The sequence below is a fragment of the Rhinopithecus roxellana genome, chromosome 12, assembly GCF_007565055.1.
Source record: "Rhinopithecus roxellana isolate Shanxi Qingling chromosome 12, ASM756505v1, whole genome shotgun sequence".
NCBI lineage: Eukaryota > Metazoa > Chordata > Mammalia > Primates > Cercopithecidae > Rhinopithecus > Rhinopithecus roxellana.
This window is the reverse complement of record NC_044560.1, coordinates 125,494,329-125,510,385: the sequence shown is the minus strand read 5'-3', so window position 1 is coordinate 125,510,385 and position 16,057 is coordinate 125,494,329. Positions and strand designations below refer to the sequence as shown.

Genomic DNA, 16,057 nt, shown 5'->3' with positions numbered 1-16,057 from the left:
ATATTGTAACTTCAGGTATTACAGAGCCAAGAAGCTGCAAGCGACTCCTAGTTGGAAGGCAACTGGAGTTGGGGGATGTTGGGCTGAACCAGTATAGAATCGGTTGGTAATTCTCAATGTCTTACAGAAAGCATGCCCACAATACATACTGCAGCATTTGCACACTCTCTCTTCCAGCTACTTCCTTGTCACTCCTTTTGCAGAGGAGAGAGCCCCTACCCCCACCTATGCCCCGCTGCGCTTTCTGACCATGGGTAATGCACAAGTTGCCTGCATTTGAAAAACAGACTTTCCATCTCCGTACAACAGTATGAAACCCTGTGTTGGGTTTGCATTTCTTAATTAGGTGCTTGTCATTGTGTATTCCATAGAGCCACGTATAAGTAAACAGTCATAGACCTTTGAATAAATTTATTGGTTTTATTTATGTTTCTGGGCATAAAAATCTATAATTACCAGGTACAGCCTCAGAATAACTGGTATTTAATGACAATTACTTTTTGTTACCATAGAAATGAGTCCAAAGTAGTTACCCATAATTTCTCATTTCCCAAACCTCACACATGCTGAATTGCAATATTACCATAGTAATTGCCTATTAGTCATCATAAAATACGCAGTTACCCAAAAGATAGCAGGATGCTGTGAAATTTCTCATCTTCGGAAAATCTCAGTATTTCTTGGGAGTGTGGAGGTGGGGTGGGGAGGAACAGGCCTCTATGGGTGGTACAGAAACGATTCTGCATTATAGCACAGACCTGCAGACCCCATGGTGGAAATGGAGGCTGCACAATCTGCAGACTCTCTCCATCATTATGGATCTTGGCCTTGGCAATCCTTATGTAGCAAAGGATGCTCCAGTGCAGTAAATCCAATTTAACTAAGGTTTGTTGAGGGCCTGCTGGGTGTCAGGCCCTGTACTGGGCCTTGGGGAAGCAGAAAGAAATCAGAGGCAGTTCTTGCCAATAAGAAGCCCAGTGTTTCCACTAGAAATATGGGTGTGATGCAGAAGATGCTGAGAGATACAAGAGGAGCTAATATGTAAGTGTCTCCTCACTGCACATTATGTGTATCGTTTCATTTAATACTCACAGCAGCCCTATGATGGAGGTAGTGTGATGCTCCTACTTCAAGTAGAGGGGGAGGTTGAAGCACATAAGTACCACGGAACTTGCCCTAGTTGCTGACCCTAGGCTGCTCCAGTTTTAACCTCTTGATACACTGTATCTTGAAGCAGAGAGTACTTCCTTCTGACTGATAGTGATGAAGGAGGGTTTTTGATGAATGGATGATATATGCGTTCACCAGACATAAAAGGGAGATAGAGATTTACAGAACAAAACATCATTAACCATAGCATAGGGTAAACCACCAGGGAAGGTATTTCCAGCACACACCGCGCGCGCGCGCACACACACACACACACACACACACACACACACATTATAACTGGTCTACCTACCTCTTCCACCTCAAAATCTAGAGGAAGAAACATTTCAAACTATCTAAAAATAGAACAGAACCTAAAATCAGCCATATAAAATATAAATACATATCAATGTTCTATTTGTTCTGTAATAGCATAAAAACTGCCTATTTTTTTCATCAACGTAGAAACAGAAAACAAAGATCCACAGCAAGTATTGCCCTGTTGAGAGATCTGCCAGCCCCTCCTCACTCTGAGCCTCCGTCCGTGCCCCAGTCACATTTCCCTGCTGGGTGCCTTATCACAGCATCATGAGAAACATTCAGCCCAGTGCCCTATCCAGGCCTTGCCCCCTCTGCTTGCCCACCTCTAGGCACAGATTGTTCCCTCCCTTCCAAAGCATCATGCTGTGCTGATGCCACCTCTGACTGTTAGAGAGCACTTTGTTTTCAGGCTGAAGCTGCCAGCATGTAACTTCTGCCTCTGCCCTCTGAAGGATTATTCAAGGCCAGTCCATCTTTCACATGGTAGCCTTCAGCCATTTGAAGATCATGTGTTCCCACCCTTCCCCACTCCCTACTCAATCCTACTACTGCTCCAGGCCAAACATCCCCAAAGCCTTCCAACTTTTCATACGTAATCTGAAATCCATTCCCCTCTCTGTCCTTCCTGCTGTCCTCTGAAAGCGTTCCAGATGTTTGTCATTGTCTGTCTTTGAGGCAGGGTGTCCAGGACTGAAGGGCATCATTATAATGATAATAGTGATGATGACAGCTAACATCTATTGAGCTTTCCGAACCTGGCACTATTTTAGGCATTTTGCATTTGTTGTTTCATTTAATCCTTAGAACAAATGCATCATTATTCTAATTTTACAGATGAGGAAACTGAGACACGGGTAGATTAGGTACCCCCTTCAAGTTCATAGAACTAATTAATTCATGGACAAGGAATAGAATGGGGTCATCAGAAGCCTCATTCTGGGGACCACGCTTCTTCTGATACAGCCCACATGCACACATTGCTGTCTGACATTGAGCTCTCCTCAGCCTAAATCTTTAAATTTTTCCACTTGCTTTTCCGCTAAGCTACAACTCCCCCATCTTCCCTTAGATCCTTACAAGAAGCCTGTGGTGTAGGCAGGGCAGGAATCACTCTCCTTCTTGAAGCCAAAAGGAAATCAAGCCACAGAGAGGCTAAGTAACTTGCTCAAGGTCACACAGTGAGTGAGCCACACAGTTAGTTCAGATAAAGCCAGAGTGACAGCAGGGGCCAGACAGACCCTTACCTCCCAGAGACTGTCTCCTGCTTTATGTAACCTGAGTGATGTTTCTGTGGAGGCTGAAAGGACACTGAGGCTGGCAGTGTAATCAGGTGTCTAACCCACAAGTGCACACCGCCAAAACCAATTATTCAAATGAGCTTCCCAGCCAGGTTCCACGGAAAAGGCCAGATGGCTAGATGTCTGTGAAGGCAGCTCCTCATCTCTGTCCCTGCAAGCAGCTGAATAGCAGTTCAAAGTTAGAGTTGATAGCAAGTTGATCTTAATAATTGATTCTACAGTGAAGACAGGCCTCTGAGGAGACAGTAACCCAAAATTAGTGGCTAGGGAGTCTGGAGGAGCAAAACAATCTGATAGAATCAAGAACTTCATCATTTCTGGTCCTAGCTCCTAAACCACTCCTTGAATAGTGCCAGTTTTTTATGTAGAAATCCTTCGGCGGCTCCCCGTTGACCCTCAGAAAGAACCAGAGCTCTTTAGCCTGGTATTCAGTGTCTGCACAATGGCCTCAAACTTTCTTTTCAGCTTCCTCTCCCACTGTCCACCTTGCTCTTTCCTGCATCCACTCCCATCTGTTCCTCTTGCCTTCCTGGGCTCTTTCCATTGTCTTAAACCAGCCTGCTCTTGTTCACATCTGTGCTTTTGCTGGCACTCTGCTTCCACTTGAGAAGCCTTTTAATTGTTTCTTCCCTGTCTTCTTTTTTCCCTCTCCTGCCCTCCCAACCCACCAACCCATCCCCAAGCACATACTTTGTACCATGCACTGGGGAATATGAGGTGGGCTTGGCCCCTGTGCTGCCCTTAAGGAGTTCACAGTCCAGAGAAGAGATAACTGTGCTGATGGAGAGAAGCCCAGGGATTCCCAGGTTGTGAAGTCACTGAGGAGGCACCTCTTAACCCAGCCAAAGGGTTGGAATAGGGCAAGTCAGAGAAAATGTCTGAAGGAAGAGCTGTGTGAGATGAATCTTGAAGGGTGAGTGGGTGTTGGCCAGGGGAAGAGAATGGCAGCATGTTCCAAACCAAAGGAATAATTATAATAAATAACAACACAGTAATATAATAATACGAAATATTAATTGCAAGCATATAGCTGCCAGACACTATTCTAAGTGTTTTATATGTAGTACTTCCACTAGAGATTTGGAGTGATAATTAATCATACTCCTGCTCCTACTCTCATCCTATTCCTACAATTTAGAAGGAGATACAGGGATCAAAAAAAATAGGAGTCAAAATATTAGCTGTATTATTGATAAAAGCAGGACCTGGAAGGCATCGTCTATATCTGTGGCCAAACTTTCCTCCTTTACTTCACTTCAAAATTCAACTTTCCCATCAGACACAAGCAGAAAAGGAGGCAAAAAGCTTCCTAGAAAGCACACCATGTGGCAGAAAGAAGACCAGAACAGACCCTTCAGAATTCCAGATCCCAAAAACACATGCTAGGAGGGACTAGGCCCAAACCAGCTCTGCTTCTTTTCTGGAGCTGACCAGTCAGATAAGTTCCATCTCCTTCCTTGGGAAGAGAAAACAAGGGAATGGAGAAGAAGACCCATTATTTTCATTCCTGAGGACGGAAAGTTACCATTGGCATTGAAAACAACGGGGAGTTCCTTCCAACAACCTCATGAACCTACAAGATAAGTCTTGTGTTACCCTCATATTGCAGATAAGGAAACTGTCACTCAAAGAGAGGTTAAGTCATTTGCCCAAGTACTGCCTTTAATAGTAGGAGTTCCAGGAATTACACCCAGAAATTTGACCCAGAGCCCTTTGAGGCTTGCTGCTTGAGCCCTGAGTGAGTGAGTGGAGATCCTTGAGGAATGCCAGGTGCTCTGGTGTGGTTGTTGCATGTGGTCCAGGCTGCATCCTACATAGGGTAAAGTCTGGGCACCACACAAAGGAGCCAGCTAAGAGGGCAGGTGGAGGGTGGAGTGTAGCACAGGCTTGACTAGCCTTGAGACTTGGCGGAAATGCATCAACCCACAGAGGGGGCACCTTTTTGTTATTGGCTCACAGGCCCTATCATGTGCTACCCTTGCATAGGGTACAGATTGATATCATAGTGTAAGAAGTATAGGAGTAACTGAGGACCAGATTGTGAAGGATCCTGAACGTCATACCAAGAGCAAACCACAAGAACAGCTAACATGTGTAGCACTTATCTCAATCTAGATGGTGTCCTGGGCATTTTACCTATATGATTTCATTTAGCCCTCAAAACAACCCTCTAAGGTAGACAAAATTCCCACTTTCAGTTAGAGCTAAGGCACAGAGAGGGTCAGCCACAAAGATACAATGTGTTGGCCAAGCCAGGGTTTTATCCAGGCCGTGTGGCTCCAGAGCCCACACTTGACTCAGAGCCATTCTCAGGCTTGGTGCAAGTAGGTGAGAGCCTTGCTAGCACCCAGGTCTTGTGAAGACATAAAAGACTTTTATGCCCCTTTTTTTGTTTCCTCTGTCCTTTTTCACTTAAGAAACTGAAGTGGTGAATTTTTAGCCTCAAGGGCCAGTGTATTCCTTCAGAAAATGTCCTCCCTCAGACCTTTCAAAAAGGAGTAAACTCCTTATCATTGTTCTTATATAGAGAAAAATAATCCTTTGGTTCTAGAATGGACTTCCCATTCTACCCCTGAATAGCCGTGTGACCTTGGCAGACCCTTTCTGCCCTCTTGGCCTCAGATTCCCTGTCTTTGAAATGTGGGGATTGGGTTTTATGAAATCTCAGGTCCTTCCAGTTGGTCACTGACTCTAAGAATTAGATTTAAGTTGCAATGCTGGAAATCCACCTGAACCCAGTGTTTGTTGCTGCCAAGCAGGAGACAAGATGAATCCCTGGAGTATATGCTCTGTATGGGAAGGGAGAAGGCACTCTAAAGTCTCTCCTTACACACTAGGAAGAATTTCTTAGGGTTGGAGATAATCCCTTTTCCAGATGTGATCTGAACACCCTTGTCCCCAATCGTGCCACTTTGCCAAAAAGGCCACCATTATAGGGTAAAGACCTTGCTGAATGAACCTTGGAAGAAGAAAAACTAAGTGCTCATCTTGGCTTTGCTATAAACCTTGGGCACATCCAAGGCTGCTCCATATGGATGTGCAGTTTGTGTACTGTACAAATGTTCAGTGGTCAAGGGGTCAATGGGGCCTATGGTCTATGACTCTGCTCTCAATCCAAAGTCTGGCCAAACCAAGTGGCATTATTCTGTACTTTACCCACCCAGAAACGGCACCTGATTGCAACTTATTACCCTAGGTGGTAGGGGGCAGCACCTTTCGTCAATTTGCATAAAGGTACATTTTATGTGAGTCCCTCATTTGAAACTTAGATTTACCATTTAAAAACTATAGATGTTGCATCTACCTCTCACTGCACATGAGGGATAGTCCCTCTATTAGGCTCTTACCTGACTCCTAGGACTGCAAAGGCAAAGTATAATGGTGGCTAAGAACATAGGCTTTAGAGTTGGGCAGACTGGGTTCAAGCTCTGCCTCTGTCACTTGTCCTTGCTGGACCATGGTCAAATTACCACTTCTGAGCCTTTATTTATACAGTTCAACTGAGAGTCAGCTGTGTACGAGACACTGTGCTAGCACTGAAGACCCAGTGACAAATGAAATAGATTCAGTTGCTGCCCTCTCAGCACTTTCAGGTCTTTAAGCAAACAGATGAATTTGTCCTAGGTCACAAAGCTACTAGATGGCAGAACTGGGACTCAAACCCAAGCCTTCTGCCTTTGAAGCCTATGTTCTTATCCACCCTCCTCTCAGTCTTCACAGTCCTGGTCACAGACATCTCCTCGTCATGATGATCTAAGAAGGGATGTGAGGAGAATGCTTTAAATATCTTGGTGGTGGTGATGGAAAGTGGATGTGTTATGATTATCCCTTGTGTTTGGGACAAAGGGCACTGCCTGCCATCCTCCATCTACACAACAGCAGAGACCAACCGACATGCTAAGCATTTTTCAGGGGCTGTTGATGACAGATTATCTGGCATTCTGACACGGGCCAATCAATAGAGCTGGAAGGTGCCTCAGGCCAAGGGCAATTGAATCCCAACCTTTTAGTGGCATTAAATAAAGCAATATTTATTTTGCTTTTGGTGCAAATATACCTAATCCAATCCAGCTCATTGGTAATGCTGAAAAACTGCTGTGTTTGGGGGACAGTTGCAGGCGTACCTCATACATCTCTGCTTGTCAATGCCACTGCTCCTTAGAGCAGCCTGGCGGTGCTCAGGGCAAGATTGATCAGGAGCCGCCAAGCTGCCTTTTTCTCTATCCTTCTTCAGAGGAGATGAAAAGGAAATCATAAGGAGGGGAATTGAAATCATTGCTCTCATTCTAGCTGCCATTACTGCGAACAGGGATAAGGCATGATGTCCTTCATGAGATGGAGCTATTTATTTGCGATTTGAATAACATTCTCTGGAACCATTATATCTCTGCCATTGGGCAAACGAGAAAGAGAACAGGATAAGAAGATGAGACAAATGAGTAGCTTAGTGTCTCTTTTATAAATCACACAGACTCACAGACGGCTGGGGGACCTCAAAGGTGACTGTGAACCATCCTGTCATCAACAAGACCTGGGTTCAAATTCCAGGTCTATATCTTACTAGTTGTCAAGTGACCCTCTCAAGATCAAATCTTCCTTGGATTTTATTTCCTTATTTATCAAGTGTCGATTAATAATACCTATCTCATTTGATTATTGTGAATGAGTCTAGCATTTAGTAGGTGCTTACTTTTCAAAATATATCTGAAAGTAACTATGTTTGCAAACCTGCAAGGTGTTCATCCATGCTTTTGTTAATCTGTTCACTCATTCATTCATCCAATAAATGTATTGAATCTTCTCTGCACCTGGGTTTATAGTAGACAGTGTTGGAGTCGGGGTGGGAAAGATAACTCAGACATTATCCCTGCCCTCATGGAATTCACAGATTAGAGGAAGAAAGAAAAGATACTTAAGAGTATATCCAACTCAAAATAAAGACATTATATATTATGCAGTCATATGTAAATTTGGCCTCTATGTATTTGCATTTTCTAGAATGGTCCTAATGTGAAAGATTATTTCGCACTGGTACCATAAATAGCCCCATTCTTGTCAGAACATAGGTCTTAATTTTGAGCTCATGCAAAAATTTCATCTTAAAAACAAATAACAGAATACAAGACCACCAAGGAGACAGAGACACAGGGCAGGGACCCAGGATTTTGCATTCAGTGACTCTAAACTGGAAATCATAGGAGTGAGAGCCTGGCATCTGGAGGCCACCTTATGCATTCCTCTGTCTTTAGGCAGCTGCTTTTTGGTCCTGAAACCAGTAAAGAGAAAGAGCCTTTACCAGCCTTGGCCTCTTGTGCATATAGTCAGTTAGGGACACAAGCAGAACATACTAGCAGCCTGTTAGAAATATGCATAATTGCTGACCATTTTTACTTCCCTAACTTTGCACATGCTATACTCTTTCCCTGGAATGCTCTCTCATGCCCTGACTCTTGGCAAACTCCCATTTGTGTCCCACACATCTCAAATGTTGAGCAATGCATGCAATTAATGTTAAGATATTGGTCATCCTTGACTAGTTGGTGTTTCATTTTAAAATTCTATCAACACTTTTCTTAGAATATTTTGTTTTCTTTGAATTTTAACTCAATTGGAAATATATGCTTCCTCCAAGTCCCTTACTCTGGGAGTAAAAAGCCCAGTTATTGATGCTTTAGAATCATATACTGAGAGAACTGAAAGAGATCTCTGTGAGTGAAGTATAGCATTCCATTTTACAAATAAGTGCATAGAGCCTGGGGAGGGAGGTGACTTTTCCAAGATGACATAGACATTGGAGGTGCAACCTGTACCCCAGGCTCCTAACCAGGGATCCTGCATCTTTACTGAGATGTTTTGTTCAGTAAATACTTAATCTAAGGATAGATTGAGTGCCATTAGAAGCATTCGTTTAAAATCAGCTCAAAAGGTGCCCATGCAGGTACTACTCACTGAAGAATATCACAAATGCTTTAGCTTCTAAAAAGCTCTAGAGTCTCTGAGGATTGAAGATGCCTTTGAATCACCAGTTACATTCTATTTTTATTGGCAGGCTGGATCTAGGAGTTGACCTTTCAGGATCTCTGACCTCTAACACTTTTCCTTCAGTTTTGAAGTTCTTTTTTGAATCAAAGAGGTTTCCTGGAAGCAGCATAGCCAAGTGGGGACATTATGAGGTCCAGGGATGGGACACCTGAGTTCCAGTCTGGGCCCTTTAGAGTACTTGTTTTGTAGCCTTGAGAGAATGGCTTACCTCTTCTGGCCCTCAACACTCCCGATAGAAAATTGAGGTTTATCATGTGACTGAATGGTTGTGAGAACTATATCATATGAGACAGGAAAATGCTTAGGAGGAATGAAATGTTTGTTCAACAACTACTTCTTCGATGTCTGCCATGATCCAGGCTCTTTATCAGGCACAGGAATACCAACATGAATAAGATAGCATCCTTGCTCTTGAGGAATTCATGGTCCAGTGGAGAAGCGGACTCAATAATGACCACATCTTGTGCTGTAGCCACTTTGCTGAGGGAGAAACAGATGCTGTGGGAGCAGAGGAAAAGCACCTACCCCTCATATGCAGGGAGTGAACGTCCTCTTCTACTTCCTGGAGGAGCTGATATTTAAGTTTAGACAATTTCAACAGACAACTTCACTGTTGTCACTGGCTATCATTTGTTCAATGTTTATGTTTTTCTGAGAATTCTGCTGATCCACTTACAGACATGTGTGTTCATGTATGCAATCCAGAAAGTCAGGGTGGTTATCTTCTTTATATCTATGATAAAACAGAAGCCTATAAGTGCATTTCAAATAAAGAAATTTAAAAAAGATCACACAGCTGGTGAGGAACACAGCCAGAACTTAAACATAACTGTAAGTCCCAAAGCCGCTGGTCCCCACAGTATAACCCTGTTGTTCTGTGCAACTGGGCAAGACTGAGAAGGATGGAGGAAGTGACTGGGAGACACATTCACCTAAAAAGGAAAAAAGAATTTTCTAATGGAAGATTCAAGAATGAGATAAGCTAACTGGAAAGGTAGTGAGTTTTAGGTCATAGAGGTGTCCTAGAGCAAGCTGGTGACCTGCCCAAGACAGTGCTGAGGACATTCCTATTTGGGGGCAGAGGAGAGGCACATAAGTAAGCATGTCTAAGGATGCAGTTGTTTCATGATTACATCCTGTTGTCAAGGGTAATATACCTTTCTAAATATTTAGATGCTCAGTGAGGGCTGGAAAAGCTCTGTGAGCACAGCAGCCAGACCAATGATTCCCTCTGTTTGTTGAGCAGTCATTGGGAAGTGGACAATATAGGGGTCTGCCAGAATTTTCTATGAATTATTTCATAGGGCCATCTGATTAGGGATGCCTTCAGCTAAAGTTAACAAGGACTGACTCTAGCCACTTAAGCAAAAAGGGAATTTATACGAAGGGGCTTACAGAATCACGCAAAAACTGGTAGCCAGACTTGAAAACCAGAGCAATTAACTAAGCAGCTCTGAAGGGCCAGAATACTCTGCCTCTGTTCCACAGTAGCACTGCTGCACAGCACTCCCTGCTGCCTCACATCACCCAGTCCCAAGTTTACGTCCTGGGCAGGAGTGGCTGGTGCCTGAGCCCGGGTTTCCCATTGCTGCCCTGGCTGCCGGGGAACAAAGAGGTAGTATCTGGCTGGCTTCCATGCAGGGAGATAGGGCACAATCATGGCCTTATCTTGTAATGATGAGAAGCAAACTCACCCCACCCAACCCCCCATCTAGTAACAGTGTTAGATGCTGGGCATTCCCCAAAGAACATGGACAGATGTCTCCTACACTTGGGAGGGAACAGAGCATGGATTTGAACTCAGATCTGCCTAATTCCAGACTCAAGGAAGAGAAGAGGTCATCCCTGACCACTGCTGCCCATTCCAGCATCCTATGGACTGTGAAACTATTAGTCCATGTCATTCACATAGGATATAGCATAAAATACTAATACAGTACAATAAAAACAATAATATAGCATTTTTGAGTTACCATTATGTACCAAAACCTATACATTAGCTCATTTAATACTCACAATATTATCCTGCATTATAAATCGATATAAACCTGTAAGCATATCTTCTTCCTCCTGCTGGATTATACATTTCTTGAGGTTAGAGAACATCTCTTATCAATCACTCTATCCCAGCAACACTACCATGGAGCTTGGTGTGTAGAAGGTTCTTAATAAAACTGTGATGAATTGCTATATTTAACTCTTGCCTCATCCTTGTTCCCTAAACCAGTCTCTCCTCCTTAATTTCCTTATACATTCTCAAAAGCAGACAGCTTGCTTAAACTGTTTGTTCCCTAGAAGAGCATAGACATTAAAGCTGGACAGTCCTGGGTTTGAAGCCTGCTCCTCCATATGCTGGCCAAATTACCCTGAGCAGGTTTCAGATGAGTGTGGCTGTGAGGCTCTCTCTGTCTGTCCTTAATCACTTTCATGAGTAGCAATACTTCAGATAAGAATATTTAAGAACTGCATGGATATGTCTGTAGATCAAGGCACTAGTCACAGCAATGAATGTTTCCTTTCTGAAAGACAATCTAGTGTAGTCCGAGGAGAGCAGAGTAAGGAGAGCAATTGGTAAGATTTTGGACTCGGAGAATCAGGTTAACCTGAGCTCAAATTCTAACTCCATTACATAGTAGCTCAGTGACCTTAGAGAAAGTTACTTACATTTTCTAAGCCTTTGTTTTCTCCTCTGTAAAATGGTAATACAGGGCTTGTATGAGATAAAAGCAAAAATGAAATAAGATAATTCGTGTAAAGTTACATAGTAAGCACTTCTTAAATGTTAACTACTGCTGCACTTACCACTATAAGCTCAGATAGAAAAGATGGCAGGAACTACATCAAAGGCTAACAGGAGTTATATTTGAGTGACAGGAAGATGATGTTACTTTTTTTCTTTTTTGCTTTCTATGTTGAGGACCATTTTTCATTTGTAATAGTGATTTTATAGTCAGTCAATCCTCTTACCAAGCAATTCTACTTCTGGAAACTGTTCTAAGAAAAAAATTCTGAAATGTGGAGAAAACTTTAGGGATTAGAGTATTCATCAGTGCATTTTGAAAATAGTGCAGCATTGAAAACAAAATAAATGTGCCACAGTGGGGAAATGGCTAAATGAATTATGGGGGTTCATATAATGGGATAATATGTCATATTATAACACTATTACAATGCTAGTTACAAAGAGTTTACTAACAAAGAAAAACGCTCATGTTGTAATGGCAAATGAAAACGGGACCCCTTTGCAAGTTCAAGATCAGGAGGTAACTTGCTGGCCTAGAAGGTGAGCATCAGTGATCCCCTCTGTTTAAAGCACAGAGAATGGTTGGTATCAGGCATCACTGCTCTTTTGGAAATCCTGGAACACAGAGAACATTTTTGTGCGCTCCTCTCCACTGAGGATGTGGGGTAGGAAGAGTGCAGTCCATGATGAAAGAGGTTCTTGAAAAGCTTGTGGTCCATTTGTGGAAGCTCCTTCTCTACTTGTAGCTGGGGGAAATTTAGGCCTTGAGAGAACAAGGGACTTGCCCAGGGTCACATAGTACACCATCAGCAGAGCAGGGGACCTGAACTCAGTGATATCTCCTCTGCATACCCTGGGGGCATTATCCCACACTCACGAAGGATGGACTTGCCAGAGAGGTTAGGCAAGACGCTAGTGAAAATCTGAATGTGGAGCGAAAGGATGTTCCTGGAAGTTTCTGCATTATTCTCCTCTGGTTCTCACTGAGACAAAAGTAGCACAGTGATAAGAAATTGGGTTCTCCCAGTCCCTCCAGGGGCTTTGAGGAAAGAGACATTTGAAAAGAGAAGGCTTATGCCCTGGTCTCCTCAAATCCACACATACAACTGGCTCTCAGGCTCAGCAAAGGAATGGAAAGAACATAACCCTATGTAACTGGAGAACTTGAATCCAAGTCCAAGTCTAAAATTTCTGGAAATCTCCAGTCTTCTGCTGTACACTGTCATGGGAGGTGAGGTGGGAGGAGACAAGAAGAAGACAAGAAGACCAGGTAAAATATGATTACAATTCTCTGGGCCTGGCCCACACTTAAGGTGATACCAGAGGAAGTAGTAAAAAGGTATTGGGTTATGGTGTATTTTGAAGGTAGAGACAATGGATTAGCTATAGGTGTGAGCAAAGAGGCATAATGGAAACACCAGTAGTTTTGGCCTGAGCATTTTTCTCAGCTGCAGTGTGGAGATGTGCATATGTGTCTATGGGTCATGTGTCTATGGATGCTGACATGAGACTACACTACAGAAATACTTTGGAATCTCTCTGTGACTCAGTTTCTCCCTCTGCAAAGTGCGAATTGCAATAGTAGTGACCTCACAGGGTTGTTGATGGCACTGAATGGATTAACTCATATAAAGTACTTAAAACTGTCTCTAGAAAATGATAAATGCTAGGTAAGTGACATAATCACTGCTCCTACTCCTAAGCATATTTTGACAAGTGAGAAGCTCAGCTTGTCCTGTCTATATTGACTCTTACTTCGGGTACTGCCTAGGTGTTCTCTGATGGGGTTTGATCTGAATCGTCACTGGCTGGATCCCTCTCCATGGGTCCACCCTACCCTGCATGGAGTGAAACAACTCATCGTCCAGATGTACAACGACCCAGTAAGTAACTGAATGCCCGCCACAGCTGCTGATCTATGGCTTGATCTGGGAAAGGGAAGCGTTGTATTGGGAAAGTCCACTAGAAGTTGCAAATTAGGAATACATAGCTAAAACCAGGGAGGCACTAGGCCTGCTCTTCTCTGAATCCAACAGACCCAAGGACCTTCTCCCAATCTCTTTTCCTGCAACCTCTTACAAATAGTGGATTCAGTTGTGGAGGCCTGGTGGGTTAAAGGAAATATATTGGAGTGTATCCATATTTGTCAAGGATCTTTGGTTACAAGCTAAAGAAATACAACTTGAATTAGTATAAGCAAAGTAGAGAATTTATTAGAAGAATATCAAGGGCATGACATGTAATTGAAGACTGTAAACTGGCTTCTTCTACACATTGGGAACATGACTGGTGAGTGTCACATCCAAAGGTTCTCAACACTACAGCAACTTATGCTCATTTTCCAGTTCCAGTTCCAAAAGGATTGTGGTTGACCTAGTTGGGAGGACATGCCCACTTCTGGGCAAGTCAGTTCTGGCTCAGGAGAAAGAATATGCAAGGACAAGGCAGCCTCTCTGGAACCACATGGTTGGAGTTGGAGGGTGGGTTGGTACTTGTTTTCAGAAAAGAGGGCCTACCATTTCAGAAGAAAGAAGGGGACATAGGCAGATAGAGCAATGGATGTCCACACCAAGTTTGCTCCCTGGGGCAAGTTCTTGTTTAACACGAGAAGACAGCAGAGTTTCATAGCTTACAGAAGTGAAGCAAACTACAGTATTCTGTCTCTAAAGAGCAATCGCAGAATGGGTGGGACAGACCTTTTTTACAGGTTGGGGATATGGGAAGAGGTAGAGAAATAGAACTTTTTAACAACTAAAGCTGCTTGAGAATGGAGTGTGTGTGTGAGCTATGAGCTTTGCTTTACTAAAAGTGTTCAACTTTTAGTCCTGTGTCACTAAAAGTGTTCAACTTTTAGTCCAAAAGGGTGCACAGAGGAGACTCAACTGTTGGAAGACATTCTAGTGAAATTCCATTTGAGTCCCTTCCAACTTCAATGACTGATTTTATGGCCCATGACTGCTGTCAGGTGAGAGATGGTGATTTCTAAGACAACAAAGGTCACACAGTTGGGGTACTTCAGAGATGCACCAATGTAACCCATTCTGCTTGCCCTCTTTGAGGATCCCAGTGAAATTTTCCTGAATTAAAGAGCAACACAGGTATTGATCAGATTAAGCATTTGTGCTTAAAAACAAATGCATGTATTAGAGCAGGGATTAATGAAAAAGTCAGTCCTGAGGTGCAATGTAGTTTTCTTGGCTATGAAACTCAACTGTTATCTTGGTCCTCCTATGTGAATTTTGCTTTCCTAGGTCCTTTCACAGTATGCCTTTTGTGTCACAGCTTGCATAACCATAACTCTAGGATATTTGCCTCCTTCCCCAGTTCATCCTTCTTTGTCTATAAAAGAAGGTGTGAACTGTGCTCACCAAATCCATATGCAGAGATAGAATGATTATGGTTTGCTGCCTTTCTCTAAGCTTTGAAACCCCACTGTCTTCTAGTTCTTACAGACACGAACTTGCCCCTGACCTCTCAATGTCATCCTGATCAGCTTTCCTTGCAGACAGAAGCTGCTTCTGATTTTCTCAGGAAGTATCTGTAGTCTGCAGAATTCTGCCCTCCCAGGCTTCTGTGTTGACTGCAGTTGCCCTGATAGAATCGCAATACTTCCTTCTCAAGGAGAACAAGCTCCTACATTTTTTTTTCTGATTTGGCTGATAATAGATATTCAATAACTGCATGTTGAGTTAAATTGGATTGAACACAGAAAATCCTATTATGCCAAATGCAATATGGCTTATAGATGCAAAACAATTATTTCCAGATAGGATGATGAGGCACAGTAAAAAACAAACCAAAAAAACATAAAAATGACATTGGACCAGAAGGAGTGACAGAATGGAAACCATTGAACAAAGTGGTATTTTAGATAAATCCCCAAAGAGAGAAATGGGAGTTTGGGGGCAGCCTGGGGGAGGAACACAAGGGAAGTAGGTTAGGGTTGCTACAGAGGAAAAGGCTTCAGCATGCCATTGCTGTCATTAATTATTGATTTACTCACAAACAACTGGGTGCTCGTTCATGCTGCAAAACACAGATCCAGCCGGAGTGAGTTACAGAGATGTTAGGAAATGATTTGCGTCATGAATACATTGATCATCAGCTGGTTAGATCTTAATAAGTACACCTTGGGGGCAGAGTTAGTTGTATAAGCCATTTTCTTACTGAAAGGCTACTCATTTATGCCTCAAGCAAGGGTGTGGAGCACTAATATAGGAGTCAAGCTGGCCTGGAAGAGGATCCCAGCTCCCTTGGTTCCTTCCTCTCTTCCCCACTCTCTCTTTCCTAACTCAATTTTTACTCCACTTTTTCCTTTCTTCTTTACACAAATATTTATTTATATATGGGTTTTCTATGTGCACTGAGGTTCTACTAGTGAAAAAGAAAAACCCCAACTCTTGCAATATAATGGGGAAATAGACTTTAAACAAGTAAATACTGATAAATATATATTTATAAGATGTGTCAGGGGTTACCAAGAACAAAAGCACAAAGTATGACT

At 42.9% G+C, this 16,057-nt stretch overlaps 1 protein-coding gene across 4 annotated transcripts in view; it reads left to right on the top strand.

The window, feature by feature from the left end:
- AGBL4 (ATP/GTP binding protein like 4) overlaps window positions 1–16,057 on the top strand; it is a 1,510,388-nt gene that overhangs the window by 1,380,209 nt on the left and 114,122 nt on the right. For all 4 annotated transcript variants that reach the window (XM_030942932.1, XM_030942931.1, XM_030942930.1 and 1 more), the window contains exon 9: window positions 13,325–13,436. In XM_030942932.1, the coding sequence (XP_030798792.1) occupies window positions 13,325–13,436 (112 nt within the window). The remainder of the gene's footprint in view (window positions 1–13,324; window positions 13,437–16,057) is intronic.